At 37.5% G+C, this 23,213-nt stretch overlaps 1 protein-coding gene across 14 annotated transcripts in view; it reads left to right on the forward strand.

Annotated features, from left to right (window-relative positions):
* SLC26A7 (solute carrier family 26 member 7) overlaps positions 1 to 23,213 on the forward strand; it is a 128,236-nt gene that overhangs the window by 101,653 nt on the left and 3,370 nt on the right. For 12 of the 14 annotated variants that reach the window (XM_070631702.1, XM_070631703.1, XM_070631711.1 and 9 more), the window contains 5 exons: positions 3,090 to 3,227; positions 7,910 to 7,958; positions 18,403 to 18,503; positions 22,600 to 22,654; positions 22,741 to 22,844. In XM_070631702.1, coding sequence (XP_070487803.1) covers positions 3,090 to 3,227; positions 7,910 to 7,958; positions 18,403 to 18,503; positions 22,600 to 22,654; positions 22,741 to 22,844 — 447 coding nt within the window. The remainder of the gene's footprint in view (positions 1 to 3,089; positions 3,228 to 7,909; positions 7,959 to 18,402; positions 18,504 to 22,599; positions 22,655 to 22,740; positions 22,845 to 23,213) is intronic. The other 2 variants (XM_070631706.1, XM_070631707.1) reach the window with 1 other exon arrangement.

Consider the following 23,213-nt stretch of genomic DNA (forward strand, 5'->3'; position numbering starts at 1 on the left):
CTTGTATTAGCATTCAGATAAGACAATAGCATGGTTCGTAGTACTGCAGTTCCCAGTGGAATCATGGTCCAGAGTAGTTCAGGCATTTGGAAACCTCTTTTCCATTATTAAGTTGCATAAGACAGTCAAACTAAACTAATAGCTGTTCCAAATTAATTGATGAAGGAAGATAGGGAATAGGAAATAGGGAATAAAGGAAATAGGAAAGGGAATAAAACAAAGTCAGATCATGGTATTTTTTTTTTAACACAGTCAATGGGGCTGTGTTATTAGCAGAGGGTAATTAATTAGTCCAGTGGTTATGGAACGCCAATAGGATTGGTTTCTTGTACAGTGGACACCTTTTTAAGGAAACAACTTATGTAAATTCTCTCACCCTGTCCATGCTTAGGCAGGCCAACTGTGTGTGAGTTCTAGATTCTTATTCTAAGGGACGACCAAAACAAGTTTAAAGTGAGGGGGGAAGAAAACTGATGACTTGAATTTTTTTCCAGTTTTTAAAAATTGCTTCACTTTGTACCTGCTTTGTAAATGTTTGGCTAAAATTTTTTCTTTATTTTTCACATTTACTGGTTTCAGAAGCTCATGATTGCCCTCAGAATAGAGAGAACTGGCCTCTCAGCAGAGGGATCAATGTCAGGGTATTTCTGAGTAGACTGGAAATTGGAAGTAGCGCCAGGAGTCCTTCTGTGACACCAAGGGGAGCAGCTTGTGTTTTGTTTTGTTTTGTTTAAAGATTGGCTTCTGAGCTAACAAATGTTGCCAGTCTTTTCTTCTTCTTCTCCTCCTCCCCAAAGCCCCCTAGTACGTAGTTGTATATTCTAGTTGTGAGTGCGTCTGGTTGTGCTGTGTGGGACACTGCCTCAGCACGGCCTGACAAGTGGTGCCCAGGATCAGAACCGGCGAAACCCTGGGCCGCTGAAGCAGAGCGAGCGAACTTAACCACTCGGCCACGGGGCGGCCCCTGGAGTTTTTAATAAGCATGGAAATATTTGCTTCCTAGAGAGCGATTTGATTTCAGAGACTTTGAGGGTGTTTCAGGCTCAAGTTTTCCACCAAAGCTGTCTTTCTTTTCTTTCTTTAAATTTTTCTTAGGAATTTAGTGCTTCTGCAAAGCCCCAGACTGATTCTCAGGCCCTGGAAGTCCTCTGTGTGTCCACCCTACCCGCCACAGCTATGTACAGTAACTTGACATGCTTAACTTTGAAACAGAATTGGAGTCTGACTTTTCTTTAGCTTAAAGATCACTGGTTAATAAATTCTATCTAATCCTTATCTTTTTTTCAGTCTAAATGTGGGGAAGTGAATGAGGGAATTTGTAGGAAGATGAAAATGCTGAATTTTCTCCATGTCTTTAAACTTTGATTGGTTCCCATGTAGTCATTCACCTGAGTAATAACTGTGTCACATGAAAATATTAATTTTATTAGAATAGTGCACCTCACTAGTTATGTAATGTTTTGTGTCAAAAATAAGAGGGAAAAAAACTAAGAGAAAGTAAGGTTTGACTATCAACTGTTAGGGGGATGTTCTAGCCGACTTAAAGTGTGGTGGTGATCTGTCATTCCTCTTCCGTGCCTGTACTCTTCCACCGCTTCTTCACATGAAACATTCTCAGTTTGGGAGATCTCTTCCCGCTCAGTGAATTCACCACTGTTGAGAATTTCTTTTCCGGCACAATTTGGACTTCTATTCTCTAACAAATACCTAGCTTTGTGAAAACTAAATATGACAAGCTCAAGAATAGTGCTACTTCGTTTTGTAAGAGGTTTACTCTTGATTAAAAGTTGCTTTGGTAACTTAAGGATTTTCGTTTTCTTGAGTTGGTTAATTTGGAGCAAGTATCCTCACTTTCTAGAGGATATGAGCTATAAATTTTTTGTAGCTATAGAAACTTTTTGAGACTATCTAATTTAAATATTTACCTCATTTTTTTCTTTGAGGAAGACTAGCCCTGAGCTAACATCTGCTGCCAATCCTCTTTTCACTGAGGAAGCCTGGCCCTGAGCTAACATCTGTGCCCATCTTCCTCTATTTTATATGTGGAACGCCTGCCACAGCATGGCTTGCCAAGTCGTGCCATGTCCGCACCCAGGATCAGAACCAGCAAAACCTGGGCCACCAAAGCGGAACATGTGCACTCAACTGCTGCGCCACCAGGCCGGCCCCTTACCTCATTTTTAAAATGAGGAAACTTAGAGAGGTTCGGTGAAGTGGCCAAATTCATGGACCTGGTGTTTTCTTTTCTCTTTCTTTCTTTGCCTGTGTGCTGCATCTCTTCTTCTATGTGAGTACTGAAGCCTGAAGGAATATTACTTTATTCAGTTGGTGAGGACATACTATTTCATAGAACTTACCATCCTCTCGATTTCTAGTTCAGACCCCTGCCCCAAAGGTGATGGAGAAGATGGTTTTAGTCGCATTGCTGCCAGGAAGACCTGGGCAAATGGCCAAAGCAGATACCTTTTGTACTGAAGCTTTTCATTCTCCATTTGTGCATGTCTTACCTACATCCTGGCAATCTAGTGTAACCTAGACCCCAAGTGAAGTTACATTCCTGATACTCCCTCTTGGTTTCCTTCTCCCAATTAGTACTAGCAGTCACTAGTAAGATTACATTCCAACTGAAAGAAAGCTATGTCATTATGACGTAAATGACTGATGGTTGACCCTTCAGGACATATTTTTATTTTTTAAAAATGCTGATGGTTATGTAAATGAACTTTTAATTTCTAGACTGAGTAGAAAAGCTACTTGTGGGAAGATAGGTCTCCTTGATACTCTTGGATATTCCAGGCTGTTGCCTCCCCTAAACCCAGTCAGTAGGAATAAGGGCCATTTTCTGAAAAGCTGCGGACTCATCTCATGATTATCAGTGTTTCTTAGGAAAGAGGAAGTATATATTTTCCCTAAGAAGTGCAATCGTATATTAAGCTCTCCAAATACATTTTCATAATGAAAATGTTAGCTAAGAGATTGCTTCCATGATTGAGTAACATTTGGACTTGTAAGATGTAGACTCATTGGATAGAGCTGTCCTCTTTTATTTCATTCAGAACTCTGAATCTATTCCTTTTCTCCTCTAAAAGGAAACCCTGAAGCAGGTGAAAATTGTCTCAATAAACAACCCACTTGTTTTCCTGAATGTGAAGAAGTTTCACACTGATCTAATAAACATAATCCAAAAGGAAAATGCCAGCAACCTGCTACTGGATGATATCAGCAAGGTACGATCAACTGCTTCATGATTACAGTGTCATGCTACAGGTAACAGGCAACCTTATATCATGACACTAAAAAGCGTATCATGTAAATATAATGCATTATAAAAGTGTTTGGAGACCTCTCTCCTCAGCAAAACCTTATATTGTATTTTACTTTTTATCTGATCCTTGTAGTTAGCTTTTAGGTAATCACTCTTATTCAATAATTTGTTCCTTCATTTCTTCATTCAGCATATATCTAAAGGACATGTGTACTAGGTACTATAACCTTGAGAAGAATAAATAAGAGAAATCATTTAGCTTAAAGGACCTTTTACCAAAAGAAAGAAGAGTCAGATCCAAATTTAAAAGAGATAGACTATGATAAGTGACTTCAGAGAAGTAGAGTGTTGCCATCATTATAATGACATTATTATAAAATGCTAGCATTCTTTCTCTCCATAAGTTATCTCAACTTATGTGCATCATGATGATTTCATGTAAATGAGCTATCTGTGATTGTTGGAATTCTTAAGCCCTCCACAACGTTAAAAGAGCATGGACTTTGGAACTAAATTGCCTGGGTTAGCCACTTACGAGCTGTGGGACCTTAACAAAGTTATTGAACCTTTTGTGATTCAGTTTCCTCATCTGTAGTTGGGATGATAAAATGAGTTAATATATACAAAGCACTTAGAATAGTGCCTGTCCTACTCAAACTGTAAGATCTTAGCTAGTATTATTAGTTTGACTGAGTACAAGTAGTACCCTTTCCGTGAAGCTTTCCTTGACTATACCAGATCACAAAGATCTCTTTCTCTTGTGTCCTTGAACATATATTATCTTCCAGTCACTCAGGTATATAAGAGATCTTGACCCTCTCATTTCTGGTGTCTCAGGAGCTGTCTAGTACTGCATTCCTGACCTTTGCAGCTTCATGCTTCTGCTTCTGGGCCTCATACTGATCTGGACCACAGAGGTCCTCAATACAAGAAAAAGATATATCATTTGCTGACACAATGCAAAATGAAAATGTGAGGTCCCTTTTTCAACCATTACTAAGAATTTCAAGATGGCAACAGCAAATGGGAAATCCTTCTAAGCGTGGAGCCCTGTGTGATTACGCGGGTCACAAGTCCATTCAACTGGCTCTGCCTATATATCTCCAGACCAGTCTTTTCCCCTCACTGTGGTCTTTAGGATGTCACTTTCATCAGATTATTAGGAACCACCAAATGTGATTTTGGGTTGAGAAGAACTTGCTCTCAAGCCAAAGGCAGAGATACATTCCTAATTGTTCAATTGGTATACTAGACCTATTTCTTTCACAAAGCCATGCTGCACCTTGTGGCAATGTTCAATTGTATTGTGAGACAGGAAGGTTCTTGTGGCTGACGTAAGCTCACAACCACCATGCGTAATGGTATTGTGGAAAAGTTTGTCCAGAGTTCCAAATAACCTAATCAACCCACAAGAAGTTTGTAGTCTTATTTTACCAAAATATAAATTTATTCCTTGAAATGATAGACTACTTTTTGGGCTTTATAATATCTAGTAGAGTAGCTGACATGAAGACTCTTATAACTGTTTATTGATGGTCAACAGTATTTTCCTTAGAACATTTTCCTGTAAGACTAAGATTGCTCCAATTTGTTTTCAGAAGTTGAAAATTGGCATGTGCTTATCTTGTAGCATATTAAGTCAGAAGTAAACCTCATTCTGTGAGGAGGTTCCACATATATGATTTTGTTTACCTGGGAACTGAGAAATTTGAGTCTAATAAACAAATAGAGTTCATTGAATCTAGATTATTGGTAGGTAATCACAACGAAAGTGAGTCTTTAACTTAGAACTCCATGATGCTGAGAAAGGATTTGTTGAGACTGAGTTCCACTATAATGAAGATGATGCAAATATTGTGTGTATTTACATACTATGAGTTTTGAAGGACACAGAAGGATTCAGATAGTAATCTCGGAGCCTTCCTGTCTGAGGAACAGGGAATAAACCTTTATTCAGAATGGTTAAATGGATGGTCTTGAGTAGCATGGGGGCTCTTTTGGGCGTCTCATGTTATCCTTTTTATACACTGTCTGTCTTGGGTATCTATTTCTTGTTTTAAGGCCTGTGCACTTGTTCCAAGTTAAGTTTCAGAGAAATGAGTCTGCGTCAATTAATTTCTACTACAGCTTTGCCTCCTATTATCTGGCTGCGCACAGTGGTCTACAGTTCTGTCTTAAACTGGAGTGCTCTGCTGGGGCCTCAGTCTTCTCTTCTGCACTTTCAATAGATGGTGGTGAGGAAAGGGTATTTAAAACACCCTAGCACAGGGAAACTCACATCCTATTCAAAAAACAAACTAAAAATGATTGCCTGTTTTTTTTATACTGTGGCAATATACTTCCTATATTTCACCATTAAATATCTCCCTGAATGCGGAAGCTTAGGAGGATTTCAGGGTGCTAGTATTTGGTTGATTCATGCTTATTATTGTATAGGCTACAGATACTCACATGATAATATTAATCACCATTCTGTGGCCTCACTTTTCAAGAGAAGTTTCAATTTGCTGTCTATCTAAAATTTTCTTTTGCTCAATGTATTTTTTTTAAATAGACTTTATTTTTTTGAACAGTCTCAGATTTACAAAAAAATTGAGAAAGTATAGAGAGTTCCTATATACCTTGCACACACAGTTTCTGCTATTATTAATGTCTTGAATTAGTGTGACATATTTGTTATTATCAATGAGCCAATATGGATACGTTATCATTAACTAAAATCCATGCTTTATTCAGATTTCTTTAGTTTTACCAAATATCCTTTTTCTGTTCCAGGATTCCATCCATTATATTACATTACATTTAATTGTCCTATCTCCTTAGATTCCTCTTCTTTGTGACGGCTTCCAAGACTTTCGTTTTTTGATGACCTTGACAGTTTTGAGTAGTACTGGTCAGATATTTTATAGAACGCCCCTCTATTGGAGTTTATGTGGTGTTTATCTCTTGGTAAGACTGGGGATATGTGTTTTTTGGAGGAAAACTATAGAGGTGAAGTGCTATTTTCAACATGTCATATCAAGATTACATATAATCAACATGATTTATCACTGTTGTTGTTAACCTTGATCACCTCATACTGAATAAGGTAGTATTTGTCAGGTTTCTCCACTGTAAAATTCTTCTATTTCTCTCCTTTCCATATTGTTGTCTTGGGAAGCAAGTCACTACATGTAGCCCACACTAAAAGAATGTGAAGGAGCTGGCCCGGTGGCATAGCTGTTAAGTTCACATGTTCCACTTCAGTGGCCCGGGGTTCACTGGTTCGGATCCCAGGTGCGGACATGGCACTGCTTGGCAAGCCATGCTGTGGTAGACGTCCCACATATAAAGTAGAAGAAGATGGGCACGGATGTTAGCTCAGGGCCAGTCTTCCTCAGCAAAAAGAGGAGGATTGGCAGCAGATGTTAGCTCAGGGCTAATCTTCCTAAAAAAAAAACAAAAAAAAAACCGGTGTGTGAAGTTATGCCCCACCTCCTTGAGGGTGAAGTATGTACATAAATTATTTGAAATTCTTTTTCACAGAGATGTCAGACAAGGTATTTTTAAAAGGAGGAAAAGGAAACTCACATTCATTGAATGTCTTTCACGGGCCAGCCTCTTTAATTAGGCTATCTAACTTAGTCATCACCAGCCCCATGATATAAGAGGCATTACCTGAATGTTACAAAAAAGAAAGGTTGAGACTTAGAAATGTAAAATAACCTAGTGGAAATCATACAGCTGATAGCTGTCAGAGCCATACTTAAAATATATAAGCTGGACCATTGAGTAGTAGAAGAGAAAATAGTGAGATGTTCTCTAGTCGGCCTGTAAGATGAAAACTGATTTCCCGGGAGAAAGTATAATGTAGCAGTTGGGAGCATGAGGTTCAGAATGGAGAGTCACATGCTTTGGTTTTAGCCCAGGTTCTTACTAGCTTCGTGACTTTGGTCAAGCTATGTAACCTTTCCATCGTCTGCTCCCTTACATGGAAAATGAGATTAATAACTTAATAGTATTGTTCTGAGGATTAAATAGTTAGTGCAAAGTCCTTGGCATATAGTAAGAACTCAAAAATATTGATTACTATCATCATCATCATTAATAATAATAATAAGTTATTTGAGAAGTAGATTGCATATGATCTTGTTAGAGGCATCAATTACTGTCAATTGCAAAGAAGTTTAATTGTAGGATACAGAGTCATTTTTGTTCTCCAGCATTTTCATAAATCATGAATGTTTCTCAAGCATTTTCATGGACCTACAGATGAGTATATGAAATATATGGTTAATGGCTTTCTCTCAGAGAATGCTGTGTTATTGAGATTAATGTCTGGTTGGATATGCTACATGAAAAACATACGCAAATATTTAGTTCCTGACCGAAAATCAAAAAAACTTAGTCTTGTAGAAAATGTTCTAAAGAAGATAGTCTAACGTGATATCATAAATTATCTACTGAGCTAATATATTCTTAGAACTAAAGATCATTTTATTATTTCAGTTTGTTATACATATTGTTCTGAAAAAAAGACTAGTGAAAAATCATTATTAGAGACTAGGTTTTTGTTATTTATGCAGAAAAGAATGATGTGCTTTTTTCAGAGACAGAAGTGAATTTCTTCAATGTTATTCTTCCTTGTATTTGTTTTCATTTCAGTGTGAACAAAACACCTTGCTCAGTCCTCTATCCAATGGCAACTGCAGTGGTGAGTTAGCTTGAAAAAATATCTAAGTGTTCTGCCTTAAATATTCATCAGAGAATGAAATCTCCCCCTTCTTCTCCACCTCTGCCTCCTTCTTCTCTCCTCTTCCTCTTCTTCCTCCCTCTACTCTCCCCCCACTTTCTCCTCCTCTGTCCTCCTCCTCTCTTCCCTGCTCTGTCCTTCTCCCTGCTCCTCCTCTCTTACTTCTTTCTCCTCTTCTCCCCTTCTCCTCCTCACCTCCTTCTTCTATTCTTCCTCCTCCTCCTCCTACTTCTTCCTCCTGTTCTCTCTCTTTTAGAAGTAAATTTATGTAAAGATGTGTAGCCCTACACAGGATGAAGGTGTAAAACTTTATTATGAGACATTAAAAATACCTGAAACACTTACTTAAATGATATTTATAAATAAATGAAGGGAAATACAATGTCCATTAATTAGAATACTCAATATCAAAAGATGTCAGTTCTTGAATTTATTTATAGATATAAATTTAATCCCAATTAAAATTCCAGTAGGACATTTTAATGGAAATTGATAAGTTAATTCTAAATTTTGTATGGAAACTTGAACGGCCTAGAATAGGCAAGACTCTTGAAATATATGAACAAGGGCGAGAGCATGTTTCCTTAGTGATCAAAATGTTTTATAAATCTGTAATAATCAATGAAGTGTGGTGTTGGTTCTGAGATAAATGAACAGATCAATAGAACAGAGTAGAGAGCCCAGAGAGGGGAAAAATCGCACATATGTTGGTGTTTGATTTGTGACAAAAGTAGCACTGCAGGGCGGTGAGGAAAGGACAGTCTTTTAATATATGATGAAGAGACAATCATGTATCCATAATGAATGAAATTAGACCTCTACTCCACACCATATCCCCAAATCAGTACCAGGTGGATCAAAGTCCTAAGAGTGGTAGACAACATACAGAAGAGAATGGAGAAGAATATATACAAGAAATGTAAAGCATTAATCATAAAGACAATGATCATTAAACTTCACTAGACTATTATTAACAGCTTTTCTTTACCTAAAGACACCAAATAATGCATGAAAAGATGAGGCCAGAGAGGAAGAAGATAGATATGACATAAAAATGGAGAAAGGATTGCATTCCCCAACAAATCAAGGAGCAAGACAGAAAGCAGATGATCCAATAGAAAAATGGACAAAAGACATGAACAGGCATTTCACGAAAAGAGACATTTTCAGGGCCAGCCCAGTGGCATAGCAGTTAAGTGTGTGTTCCATTTTGGTGCAACAGGGTTTGCGGGTTCATATCCCTCACATGGACCTACACACTGCTCGTCCAGCCATGCTGTGGCAGCATCTCACATGCAAAACAGAGGAAGATTGGCACAAATATTAGCTCAGGAACTATCTTCCTCAAGCAGAAGGAGGCAGATTGGAAGCAGATGTTAGTGCAGGGCCAATCTTCCTCATCAAAAGAAAAAGGGAACATTTTCAAATTTGCCAATAAGCATATGAGAATATGCTTAACTTCACTATTATTATTCTTAGTAATTATTGGGGAAATTTAAATTAAATCCACAATAAATAGCTCTTCATATATATAGTTAGCAAACATTTAAAAGTCTGATGATACCAAGGGTTGGTGGGGATATAAGGCAACAAGAAATCTCTTGTAAACTGTTAGAATCACCTTGGAAAACAGTTTGGCATATCATATAAAGCTGAAGATATACATACATTATGACCAGCAATTCCACTCCTAGTTATACATCCTAAAGAAATGAGAGCTTATTTGTAGCAAGTTACATAAACAGGATGTTTACACAGTACTGTTTGTAACTATCCAAACCTGGAAACAGCTCATATGTCTAAAAAAAGTAGCAGGTGTAAATAAACTTTGGTGTATTTGTACATCTGAGTTTTTATTTGATATGTTTATTGCATGGTATACTTATACAGTCATGAAAATTGGATGAGTCTGATAAACATAATTGGGTAAAAAAAAAGGAAGACAAAAGAAAATATATTATAAAGTTCTAATTCCAGTTATGTAAACTTAAAAACCAGGAAAAGCTGAGCAATAGTAATTTTTGCACTTCTAAAGACAATAAAGAAGGAATCTCTTAATATTTGTACCTGGAAAAATATGCAAGATTCTTCATAGTAGCTTTGTTTATAATTCCCCCAAACCTAGAAACAACTAAAATATCTATTAACAGTACAATGGATAAAGAACATATGGAATGTTTATATAAGAGAATGAAATACATATTATATCTACTATATTATATTATATTATATATATTCTAAATAGATATATGACATAGAATAGAATAAAGTAAATATTATATAACTATATTAATCAATTGCATGACTCACATCAACATGGATGCAACTCAGATTCAGTTTCTTTAGTCTTTTCTGACTTCTTGTGGCAAATTTACTTTCTCCTGCCTTGTGCTTTTAAAGAATGCTTATCTAATACTGGTATAGTATTTAATGATAATTTCTTCAGTGTCTTTCTCTTGCGCTAATCTTGAAACTTTTTAAGGACCTTCTCACCTCTGCATCATTAGACCAGGCCCACTTTGCACAGAATGGTAGCTGATGGGCGCTGTCACCTTCACTGTATCCTTTTGAAACCTTTGGCACCCAGTGGCCTTTTAATAGTAATCAGAACTACCTGACCAGAATATTTCTTCCAGCATCCTACTCCTTTTCCCTCTTCTAACACTCCAAAGTATCCTGGGTCCTCACATCTCTCCTTCTTGTTCAGGAACACCATCCTGCTCTCACATCCTTGTGCTTTAAATGCTAAGGTTACATTTACTGCTCATGTTCTTTATTTCATCTCTCAATTTAATTACCAAAATATATTAACTCTTGGTTTTATCACTTTGACGTTCTCACTCTGTGACTCTGATTCTGTCCTTAACTATGTTCAAAATGAATTACTGAAACTTTCATATTGTTTTTTTTTTTTTTCTATAAGATATTCTTGGTTTTATTCCATGGATAGAAAATACCCAGTTTCCTGTGCTCACATCAGAAAGAACTAATAGATCAAGGTACTTCCTCAAGTACCAGAGTAGAGTAGCCTGGTAGCCATCTGTATTCTACATGAGCCAGAGTAGCTTGAGAATCTTCTCAACATGGGGCTGCAGAAGCAAATGGTTGGAGTTGACATGCAAGCTGCGATGTAATTGCCATCATGGCTCTATTCTATTCTATGATATAATGCAGATTAATCTTAAATCACATTTGCTTTAACGTTCCTCTTATGCTTAAAAAATTATAATGATTCCCTTCTGAGGATCAAGTACGCACACCTAAACAGGGCACCTCAGACCATGCCCAATCTTCTCAAACTGCTTTCTCTTTTACAACACATTACACAAACCCTCCGTCCAAGTCAGACAGATCAACTCATGGCCTCCTTGTCTAATTTAACTATCCTTGGCTTTGCCTTTATTTGGGTTCTCCTGAATAGAGCCATATCCCTTCTCTGCCAATCCACATCTTATACTTTCTTCAAGGTTTAATAGGGAAGTAAAGTAAGTTGAAGGGACACACTCCTTGGCAATCCCTTTAGGTAGAAAAAGAAGTCAACCAGACCCACACAGGGCAATACATAGTTAAGTGCGGGCTGGAATTCAATGTCTTCAGCTGTAAAATGGAGATCATTGTAATAGTAAAACAGAGAGGCTACCACATGCTTTAGTCAATCACATATTACCTTATATAGTTATCGAGTAGCTTTATTTGTGTCTATTCTCCTTATAACTAGATTTTTAAGGCAAAAAGTGCTAAATTTCCATTGCATTATTCTTCATTCTCCAATGAACACTTGGTCAATGAATGAAAATTATAATGATAAATAATATTTGTATAGCAATTCACAGTTTTCAAAGGACATTCTTCTTAATAACTCTGTAATGGGTAATAGGTAAATACCACACTTTCCTTTTCAAGTAGATAATAGGATACTCTTCATTTTACTGGTGAAGAAGTTGAGGCCCATAGGAGACAACTAACTTGCTCTGGATCATGCAGTTTGTTAGGGACAGAGGCACAACTCAAGTCTCTGTTGAGGGCAGGCATGCATACAGAAAAGGGTGCTTAAAGCTGGGATTTGGGAGTACTGATCTGAATGCAGTCTGCAGGCACACAAGCTGGAAGGATGAAGTGGTGCTAACCCAAGAAAATGAGGTGACGGCATCATCTTCCTCTGCTTTGGTCACAAGGTTATGAAAATGGAGATAGAGGATGGGCTTAAAAGAGATTTCAGCATGTAATGAAAACAGCTGGCACTGTATGGGTATTTGGGGCAGGGGGAGGGCAAGGCAAATGATTCTGAAGCTTTGAAACTCTCAAATGGGGTTAGTAGGGGACCCAGTAGTGTACCTAAAAGAGAAGATATGTTTATTTTGAAGGATGGTGAATTTAAGATACTGAGAGGTAGTCCATGAGGCATCCAGTGGACTTTTGGGAGCACCAAATAGATCTGGAAGTAACTAAAGCAAAGGGAGCCATTAGCTATGCAAGGGAATGGGAAAGAGAGAAGAGAATAAAAAAATACTCCCTCGCCAACAATCTACAAACAACCAACTACAGATTTTTAGTTGAGCACATGATTGTTTAATCAAAATATTTGAAATAAGCTATATAAGTAATAAGATGGAAGTCATATTTCTCTAAATGAAAACAAAAATTGCTCAAATGTGGAGAAATCTGCCATTACCATGTTTAGTAGGATGTGTCCCAAAACACTTTAGTCACGTTATGCCATTACCAAGAGGCATAGTGCCAGTGATTCTCCAGGTCCACCTCTACCACCTTCTCACCTGCTTATCTTCTAATCATCCTCTAGACCTCAGTTCACAAGTTCCATTTATCTTTCATTCTTGCATTAATTAATGCATGTCTCTGTTTACTCAGCAAATATTCCTTTTGTTTGTTTGTTTTTGTGGAGGAATATTAGCCCTGAGCTAATATCCATGCCAATCTTCCTCAATTTTTTTTTTTTTTAGTATATCAGCCACCAGCACAGCATGGCTGCTAACACAGCAGTGTAGGTCTGTACCCTGGATCTGAACCCGGGGCTGCCGAAGTGGAGCATGCTGAACTTAACTGCTAGGCCACCAGGGCTGGCCCAGAAAATATTTCTTGTACTTACTGAACATCTACTAAGTCCTGGGCACAATGCTAGGTGCTGCACATTCAAGGGTGAAGAAAGCAGGCTTAATTTTTGCCATTATAGATCCTGAAGTCTAAAATAAGCTCCCTTTCCTCACCGCCATCCACCAAAACCCCAAACCAGCAATCCAGATATATTGACTTCCTATTGCTGCTGTAACAAATTGCCACAAACTTACTTGCTTAAAACAACACAAATTTATTATCTTACTGTTTTAGAGGACAGAGGCTGAAATGAATTTTACAGGAGAAAAATCAAGGTTTTGGCAGAGCTGTATGTTTCTGAGGCTCTAGAGGAGAACCCATTTATTTCCTTGCCCTTTTGAATTTCTAGAGGTCCCCTGCATTCCTTGGCTCATGGCCTCTTCCTTCATCTTCAACCTAGCAGTGTGGCATTTTTAAATCTTTCTCTGACCTCTTCTTCCATCACCACATCTCCTTTTCTGACTCTGACCCTCCTGCCTCCCTCTCGTAAGGGCCTTTGTGATTACATTGGACCCCTCTGGATAATGCAGGATTACCTTGCTGTCACAAGGTCCTCAATACAATCAAATCACAAAGTCTCTTTTGCCATGTTAGGCAATATATTCATAGGTTCTGGTAATTAAGATATGGACGTCTTTGGGGGCCATTATTCTGTCAACCACACCAGGTCATTCCTGTACATCCTTAGCACTTTCTGAATAATTTTTCCAGCCTTCATAACAGTTCAAATTACTTGTTCAGCTGACAGGTTTCCCACCTTGGTTGTGAGTCTGTTGAGGGCAGAGACCATCATCTCTCTTGTTCACCATTCTGCTTGCCGTTCTTAGGACAGTGCTTAGAGTAAGCACCCAATACATCTATATTGACTGACTGCTTGAGTGAATGAATGAATGAATGAATCAACCAATCAATGAGATATTCAATGGTGTGTGCACATGTTTCCCAAAGATAGTATTGTGGTTTGCCCTAAATATTTCTTATCTCCTTGTTTTCTTGAGAAGTTAGAGATATAAACCTGCTTCTGAATAATTAATTGATATCAACAGAAAATGCCTTCTTTCAAAAAATTATGAGTGACTCACAGACTGTCAAGAATCTTTTGAAGTATATGAAAAGCACTCCTAAATTATGCAACTATGAATACTTTTTAATTAAAGGAGCTAATGAATATTCCACAGGAAAGAGCTGGCTTCCACAATCTGGAGTTAATTGCCCACCCACACCTGATGGTTAATTTCTTTCTGAAATGCTGTTTTTTGTGGATAAAGCCCATCATTTACCACATCCCACATGGGTATAGATTAGGTGTCTCCTTTGCACATGCTCCAAGCTTACCTCACTTTACCTAAGGCAGGATATTAGCTGTGTGTTCGCTTTACTCTTTTTTGCCACGATGTGATTTTTATTGCACTGGTTAATTTACTTGGAAGCTTAGAACACAAGGTTTTAGCCATAAAATCAGTACAGTGGCAGAACTGAGAGGATACTGGGTAAAGGAAAACTTCACTTATTTGGGGGAAAATCTCAGAAATGTCCACTGTATTTAAATTTTTATTTGAGTGGATTGGTAACTTTACTTAAGGATGTCTTTTTTATTTACAAAAGACATCATGAATTGCTTCTATTAAAATAGCTTAACTAAGTTATTATCCACAACTACAAGACACAATTCTTTTGTTTGCTTTATTTTATTTTGGATGATCTGAAAATAAGCACATATTTTGATTAAAGAAACAAGAAAGAGGAGACTTGGATATAAAAATGAAGAACAAAGCAAGCACACTCAGAGACGATGGAAGCGGAATTTTTGTATGACCTCTGATAAGACCCAAACATTAACAATCTATCACCACTTAAATGATGAACTAATTACCAGAAAATAGAGAGAATGGAAAGTATAATTTACAAGTGGAATAAATGTGATAGGTTAAAAAAGAAAAAGAAAATTGTTTAAAGAATTTTCTGTACCTTTTTACCACCAGTTTCCAGTTATTTAGATCCAGCGATCAATGTCTCTAAATAACATATACATAGATTGTTTTTTCCCTGTAATATTAAGTTCAGATTGACAAATAAGTTTCTTACGAACTAGTAGTGGCTCCCTGAAGCACTGAGTTGATAAAAATTTTAAGGTCTTCATTGGCCTCAGTGGAAAAAATTCCCATGATTGATTAGCTATGTCTGTCTGGCTAAGGAATGGGGGTGATAGAACTCATGCTGTGTAGCTTAGTTATAGATAATAACTTATGTAGCTTCTTTCAAGAAAAGCAGTGCATTGACATTTTCTAAATAAAACCATTGCTGATATTTGTCAGATTACAGTTTCTTTTTACCAAGCCTCTCTTGTAGATATTACCAGTGACAATCACGTCTTCTAATATATAAAGAATAGGCTTACAGATCTCAGAAAAATACATAATTTCATTAACTTTTAATTTTGGGGGGATTGAATATTAATATTAAATTTTTCTACATAAATTTTTGGACAAAGAATTTTAGATTGTAGCTTATTTTGAAATATGTATTATATTATAAAAGACTTGTATTTTGTAAGAACAGCTCTCTTAAAAGATATGGAAAAAAAGACTTTACTAATTTTGATATCTAATTGTGTCATCTCTGTGATTTTAAGATCTATTGCTAAGGATGTCAGTGTATAAAGTCATTTATTTAATCAAAGGCATTAGATTTTTTTTAAATTACCGATTGATTATTTTCTTTATATTTAACAAGAGTACTCACATTTAAGCAGTGATATGCTAGGAAATGTTTAACAAACAACTCTTGGAGTAGAGAATAAGGCGTGGGGTGGTGGAGAAGCACTGATTTGTAGCATTTCCCAACTTCCATTATGTAAATTTTTCTATGACTGATTCCAAGATGTCAAAAGAACTGCTAGAGCTGGCTCTGACCCACGACTGCCTTTAAAGAATCAAATAAATTTTGTTTTCTGAAACAGATATGTTCACAAGATTCTGCATAGGAACCCTTCAAATATTGAACTCCATGGTACGCTGCAAGCATGATTAATCTTACTAAAACTTTTTACATTTAATTTTGTAAGAAAATGCCTAATCAATTATACATATATTTTATATCATATGAATTATTGAACTTTTCTGAGAAAGCTTATCTGATATTTAATTGTTAGAGATTTTTATACTCTGAAAATTCAATAAAACCTTTCCAAATTGGATAAAAATGTACTTGTGAATTATAAAAAACATGTAAGGAAATATATGTCACAGATTAAATAGTGAGCCAAACGTCTTAGCAACTCTTTTAATATTGATCTAGTAATTCTGTCACTGTAACTCTAAACAAAGTGGAACAAAAGTATCTATAAACTAATTAATGTAGCGCCAACCTGTGTGTGTGTGTGTGTGTGTGTGTGTGTGATTTATGAGACTAGGAGATGGAACAAATACCGCTTCAACATTCCACTGTTTATCTTTGCTTGGAATATGAATTTTTTCTTTTTCCTGTGATCTTAATCCTCTCCCATCTCTGATAATGAGCAGGGGCACATTATATCCAAGGGTATATATAACAGCCTTTGCGTAATAAAGATAGGTCCTATGTTTAATTAGGCAAATAGTGAATGATAATGAATACTACTGAGTGGTCAGTGGATGAGCCACATTGTGGTGACTTTCCATTTTGTATGAGGTTCTAATTTACCATTTTAGGCCAATGAAAACATAGTCTAAATCTGTTCTTACTGCTTAGCCCTCCTTCCTATGGGAGAAACAGGGAAATAGAAGGCACTACTGGAGTGCCTGGCATGCAGTAGACTCTCAATAAATGTTGCTTGAATGGAAGCAGAAGAAGTTTGAGATCTCAAACTATCATTAGCGTTCAATTAAAGCCATCCTTATGATTGGAATGCCTGCATCTCCATATCATTTCTACTTTTTGGAATTATGTATATCCTTCAAGACTTTTGCATGAAATCTTCCCTGATCACTCCAAAGAGACTTCTCCTTTGTGTATTTAAATTCCCATCCTTTTTCATTTTTAGCATCCATTATTTATGTACCAATCCTATCCGTGGCACTCAAGGATAAGCTCCTAGAAGAAAGGAATAGGATCTTACATTTGTATCATTCACTACATTTCAAAAATTTCTTGAACAAAATACATGCTCTATATTTATTAATTCAATTAGTAAATATGAATATAGATGTAAAAGTGAAACTTGGAAACAGATCCTATACCTGAATACCACTTTTCAAATACACTGAAGATTACTTTGTAGCATTTTCTCCTTTTCCTAACAGTTACTGCTATATATAAATGTTCAGTGTATATTCTCTATTTTCTGCCTGGTTTTATCTCTAAGCAGCAGTTTTTAAAAATGACATAATTTCCCCCGACTTCCCTTCAATGCTAATTGAGAAACAACCATATTCCCACTTTTCTGTAGTCATTCTATGGCAAAACCACGGGCATTTTAATGGCAAATCTATTCCAATGAAGAATTTATTTTTTCAGAGAATTTCATAATAATTAATGAATTGGGGTTTATTTTATATACTTTGCCTAGTGATGGTGGGGGAATCTTAGCCTACATGGTCTGTTTTGAGGGCCACATCACTCCTTAGAGTGACATTGGATATGGCCTGTCACTGTTTAGAAATGTGTCATTTCACACAAGGAAAGTGTAGCCCTGGGGACTTCAGTGAAAAAGAAGTCATGAACTCCTAAGTAGAAAAAAAATAAAAATTTTTCCCATCAAATGCATTCAGAGGCAGACTTACCATGAATTAAATGAAGCTTGATTTTTAGGGCCCCTCACATAGATCCCTTCCAAGGCCAAGGGACAAGCTCCAGCAGTGAATCTTTTCCTTAAAGTGTGACTCCAAAACTGTATAAGCTTCAGGCACCATACAACAGGGCACACCCATGAAGGAAACTGGCATCATGGGAAGAATACCATTCAGAATGTCTAGATGCCTTGATTCTAGTCTGTGTTTGGCACTAACTTGCCAGGTATCCCTTCAAAATCATCTGAACTTGCTTCAGTTCATCTGTCTGTGAAATGATACTGTTAATTAACATATCCCATCTTCCTCTTTGAATTATGAATAATTATCTGAAATAACATTTGAATAATCAAAAATCAAAGAGTTCAGAAATAATTAGCAATTAACTGAAAAGTATAAAAATTAAAAAGTGTCTGAAATTAGTCTTGCTAAACACGAGGCCACTGTTACCTTCCCACCATTCAACAAAATCAGCAGCAGAAATCTCTAAGAATTCTCCCTAACTCAAATCTATGTTCCTTCTACAGAAGAAGCTTCACAGCCCTGCCAGAATGAGAAGTGTTCTTTAATCCTGGATTGCAGTGGGTTGACCTTTTTTGACTATTCTGGAGTCTCCATGCTTGTTGAGGTATTTAACACAGCTTGTGTCTGGATTGATTCTTTCCCTTCTCTTCAGTAACAGGGTTTTTTCACCACCTACTCTCTCAGCTCCAGGGTCTTGACCCTGCTTGTTTCAAGACCCGTCTCACTCATTCTCGCCAAAGGACACAGAACTTTATGCCTCCCATCACTGTAGATTTCTTTTCAGGAGCCCTCATCAAGCTTCTGTGTGTGTGTAGATGTATGGAGGCCAGGAGTGTGGGTATTGACATAGGGTTGGAGAGAGAACAGAATATAGACTCGAGATGTGGTAGGCATAGCACATGATGGGCAGTCAGCTTACAGACTTCTAGAAAGGAGAAGAGTCTCCTGCATGAGCAAGTGGCCTTGGTGATGGTTCTTTTTCACATCCTGGCTGGGTACAGTTTGACTTGATACCATCCCTGTCTAAAATAGTGCCAGGAGCAGGAGCTTTTCCCCATTCTCTGGAATGATAGTGCTTATTTCTCCACCCCATGATCTTCCTGGAGTCTAGATCTTGGGGTGTAAGAAATAAAACAGAGTTTTATTTCTTTAAGACTGATATAGCTCACAAGCCTCCATTTCCATAGATGGAAGAACCCCTAATTTTGCCTATTCGAGGAAAATTCAGACACTTCTGGAAATTTTTTCTTTTTTTTTGAGTAAATACTGAGTCAACAAGGAATGTACTCCCTTTCTTATTTCCGTGTGCTCTCTCCCTCAATACCCTAAATATGGAGGGAGGGTCTTGAGGCCTGGACAATGCCTGTTCTTTAATTCTCCCCAGTCCTCCAGCAGCTGCTGGGTGTGGCTCTCAGGTTACCTTGCCTTTGGGTGTTTGCTCCCAGGTATTCTCTTGCCCTGGCCTCAGACAGTCTCCCTCTATGTGGCTTTGTCTTCAGCCAAAGACTTAATCAAAACCTAGGAAAATTTCTGGAGCTCTTTCTCTGCATGTTTCCCTCCTTTCTATTACTCTCTTGCGCAATTTCACCCACCCAATCCTTCCTGAAGTAAAGTTCTGTCTGCTCAGCTCAGTGAAGCTGCTGCACTTTGCTTGGGCCCTCCCTCATCATGCCACCGCCCAGAAACTGCTTTGCAGCAGAAAGCTGAGATGGTTGGAGAGCTCACCTCATTTGTTCTCTTTCTCTCAGGGAACTCAGTCCTGTGCTGCCTGTTACCATTGTCTGAAAACAGTTGTTTGTATGTTTTTATCTGTTTGTAAGTTCCTACTTATTTATGGAGGATGGGATAGTTTTATATTAGTTACTCATCGTGGCCAGAAGTCAAAATCAGACTTTGACTTTTAAAAAGTTAAGACCAGTAGTCTTAAATGGTCTCACATTGTGGATTTTGATTGTTTTCTTGTGGTGTTGCGTAACTGTGTCTCTATTCATTTACACTTTAAATTTGAAATGTCCAACCTTTCAAGGTCAAGGGAGTACAAAGGTCAGCCTTAGAATGACTTTCCTATGGAGATAAGGGTAGAATGTGTGGAGGGGATGCTGCTCAGTGTGTGACTACTGCCTGAGAGAAGAGACTCAGCGACACTAGCTGTGAGGTGTTGGGAAATCATCTGACCAGGCGGGCTCTCAATTTATTCATGTTGTAAAAATGAGGAGGTGATTTTGTTTCAGAATTAGGAGATATTCAGAAAACAAATTGTGCAAAACAAATGAATCTTAAATATCCTAGGCCTTAAATCTAGTGGCTGCTTTTGGTAAGTCCTCCTTTTCCCCATGTAAGACCCTTTTATTTTCTTGTTGTTCGCTATAAAATCTGCACAATTTGGCACAGGGTTCAACCTGAATACTCTTTTTTTGCATCTAAATCTAGACAGTTAACAGATAGTTCCTGTTCATTGGAGGGCTTATGTTTGGCATTTCTGTTTACTCTGTGTTGCCAAGGTCTGCAGGAGTGCTCTTAAACGTGGGGCATAAGGATCATCTGGAGTGCTCATTTAAAATGCAGACTGCCAGGTCCTGGTTCTGGCCCAGGAATCTTCCTCTGAAGCAACCGTAGGAGATTCTGAAGCATGTGGTCCAAGGATCATATTTTGAGAAACGCTAGACTAGGATTGTCCTTTTACTGGGAAAAGGCAGTATGTATATTTTTTGTTTAATAGTATTTTAAATTTGTTTATGAATATGCTCTAATATTTATTAGCCTCTGTCTCTAGATATTGCAGATGAGGACTCAGAGTTAGCAAAGAGGAGAAAACAGTTACAATTTCCTACTGAGTTTAGGATCTAAGGTTGAAAATTCAGAGGAATCCAAATAATCCAGGTACTGGGCATGTTGAGAAAGAGCTTTTTTTCATTCATCTTAATGGTTTTAAAATACTACACAATACAATGATGAAGTAAATCAACAGATGCATTTTATTTTTAAGTTGGCAGAAAATGACATTTGCCCTTGGCTTGGTATTTTCCATTTGTATATACAAAACTAGCAATTTTGCGTCAGTTTTCCTTTTAAACATCCTTATTGCTATTTGGTTTATTTCATCACAGTTACAGTAAATTATGATGTATGTTAAGGATGTAGGCTTTAAAGATAGGTAAACCCTGGGTCCAAATATTAGCCATCAAACTAGTTCTATGATCTAGGCTTAAGTATTTGTTTGCTTTTTCTGTAAACTGGAAGTAGAAATATCCACTTCATCAAGTTGTTATGAAGCTTAAAATGACATGTTGCATATAAAGCACAAAGTGTCCAGAAGTTAGTGAGTACTCAATAATGTTAGCTTCTATTATGTGTTGTCACTTTGCAAAAGTCATTTCTTAAAATGCAAAGAATGTCATTGCAACTGGTACTGTTTCTTAGTTCCAGCCACCCTGAAAGAGGGTCCACAGTGAAGAGCCACAGAGTCTCTGCAGCCTTGCGTGTCTTCCTGCTTCTCATGACCCTCTCTGGATGATTTTCTTAGTCACTTTAGTGTAAGGAACATTCTCCTAGAGTTATAGTTTGAAGGAAATGGAGTGACTTCTGTTTATTCCTCTACTTAGGACACTGGAGAGGTCAGTGAACTGGAGATTAGGTTTATCAGCACCAAGAAACTACCTGTAGCAATGTGTTTGTGCTTCACTGAGCTTAAGAAAAAGTCAAACACCGACGGGTCACCCTGAATTAATCATTCTAAATTACAAGGAAAGGAGCCATTTGTTCAATGGCATAGTCTCAGTCCATGTGTTATTATTTGTTTGTTGAGTTGCTTGTTTATTTATGCTCAGAGTGATACATGGCCTGTTATTCCACAATTCTTCTAACATGGAGAGAACTGTTTGCTGCTGGAAGAATATAAGGGAAATCTTTGGATGTATCATGCACACTCTTCGAATGTGTTATAAATGCTGCTTTCTACATTATACATGTAAGATACATCACTATTATATAACCAAATCCATCCTACTGTTACTAAAACTTTTAGATTTACTTTCACTGAGTTTCACGGGCTGATTTTGATCTGGGTGAATTCAAGATCAAGCCCTTCAGTAAGCTGTTCTTCCTTGAGCTTTCCTAGGACTTAAATGAGGCACGAACCTAAAGTGTGCCAAGCAAATTAGTTAGCACCTCTCATCTTGATGGGCCTTTAAAAATGGAAGTTGGGCAATCAAACTTTGCTTTGATTATAGTGAGCTTCTCAACTTACCATCCATGGATGGGATTTAGAGAAGATGCACATGAAGATGCACAAATTGTTGTAAAATATTAAAGTAAGCAGTAGGTCAGCAGTTTTCATCATTTTGAGAAATAAGTCTTTGACTTCCAATACCATAAGTCTGACAACAATTTTCTATTATTCTTGTAGGGAAGAAAAGGAGATGTTTTTATTTTTATTAAATGAAGTAGAAAATGTAAGCAGCCAAACTTAGTTACACAGAAGGCAAACCCCCTGCTGCATCCATCTTGGTGTGCTGAGTCTCTTTGAGAAGCCTGCCAGAGTGTACCCAATTGTGTAACAATGCCTCCCTCTGGTGGTCTGACCAATCATAAACATTGGCTTTTTTTTTAACTAGAAATTCTCCTTCATTCTGAAGCCTACCTCATTCCTTCCTGCCAGCTATCCTCAATTAATTGTGGGTATGCTATTTTAATTCTTCCAGGTTTACATGGACTGTAAGAACCAGAGTGTGGATGTATCTTTGGCCCATTGCACAGGTAAGGACGGGAGTGCTTTTGGCTAACCTTAAACGTGATCCTTCTGCTGCCCCATGTGTCCCTATATCACTTGTGCTTTATTGTAGCTTCCTTGATAAAAGCAATGAAGTACCATGGAAACCTAGACTCAGAGAAACCAATTTTTTTTGAATCCGTATCTGCTGCAATAAGTAACATCCATTCAAATAAGGTGAGTTGAACAAATGGGCATGCAGGAGTTATAAGAAAAATTGGAATGTAGAATTGGGGCTTTGCATTTCTCATTGCCTATTACCCTAGTGGCATCTAAAATCTGTTAAAATGTCCCCCCCCCCCCCCCCGAATCCTCTGCCACAAGTAAAGGAATGTTTTCATTCCTTTTTTGGACCAGTTAATGAACACTGTTTAATAATTTGGATTTTCCAAAAATATTGCTCCTTAGGTGATTTCGTGATCACCTATTAAGTGCAAACCTCCTGCTTATAAAATAAATGCTTCTTCCAGGATCTGCTAGCCCTTCAGTTACTACTCTTCTTTGACTATGGTACTGGCTTAAGAGTGGAGCCAGTAGGATGTGCTT

Source organism: Equus przewalskii, chromosome 8 (assembly GCF_037783145.1).
Source record: "Equus przewalskii isolate Varuska chromosome 8, EquPr2, whole genome shotgun sequence".
NCBI lineage: Eukaryota > Metazoa > Chordata > Mammalia > Perissodactyla > Equidae > Equus > Equus przewalskii.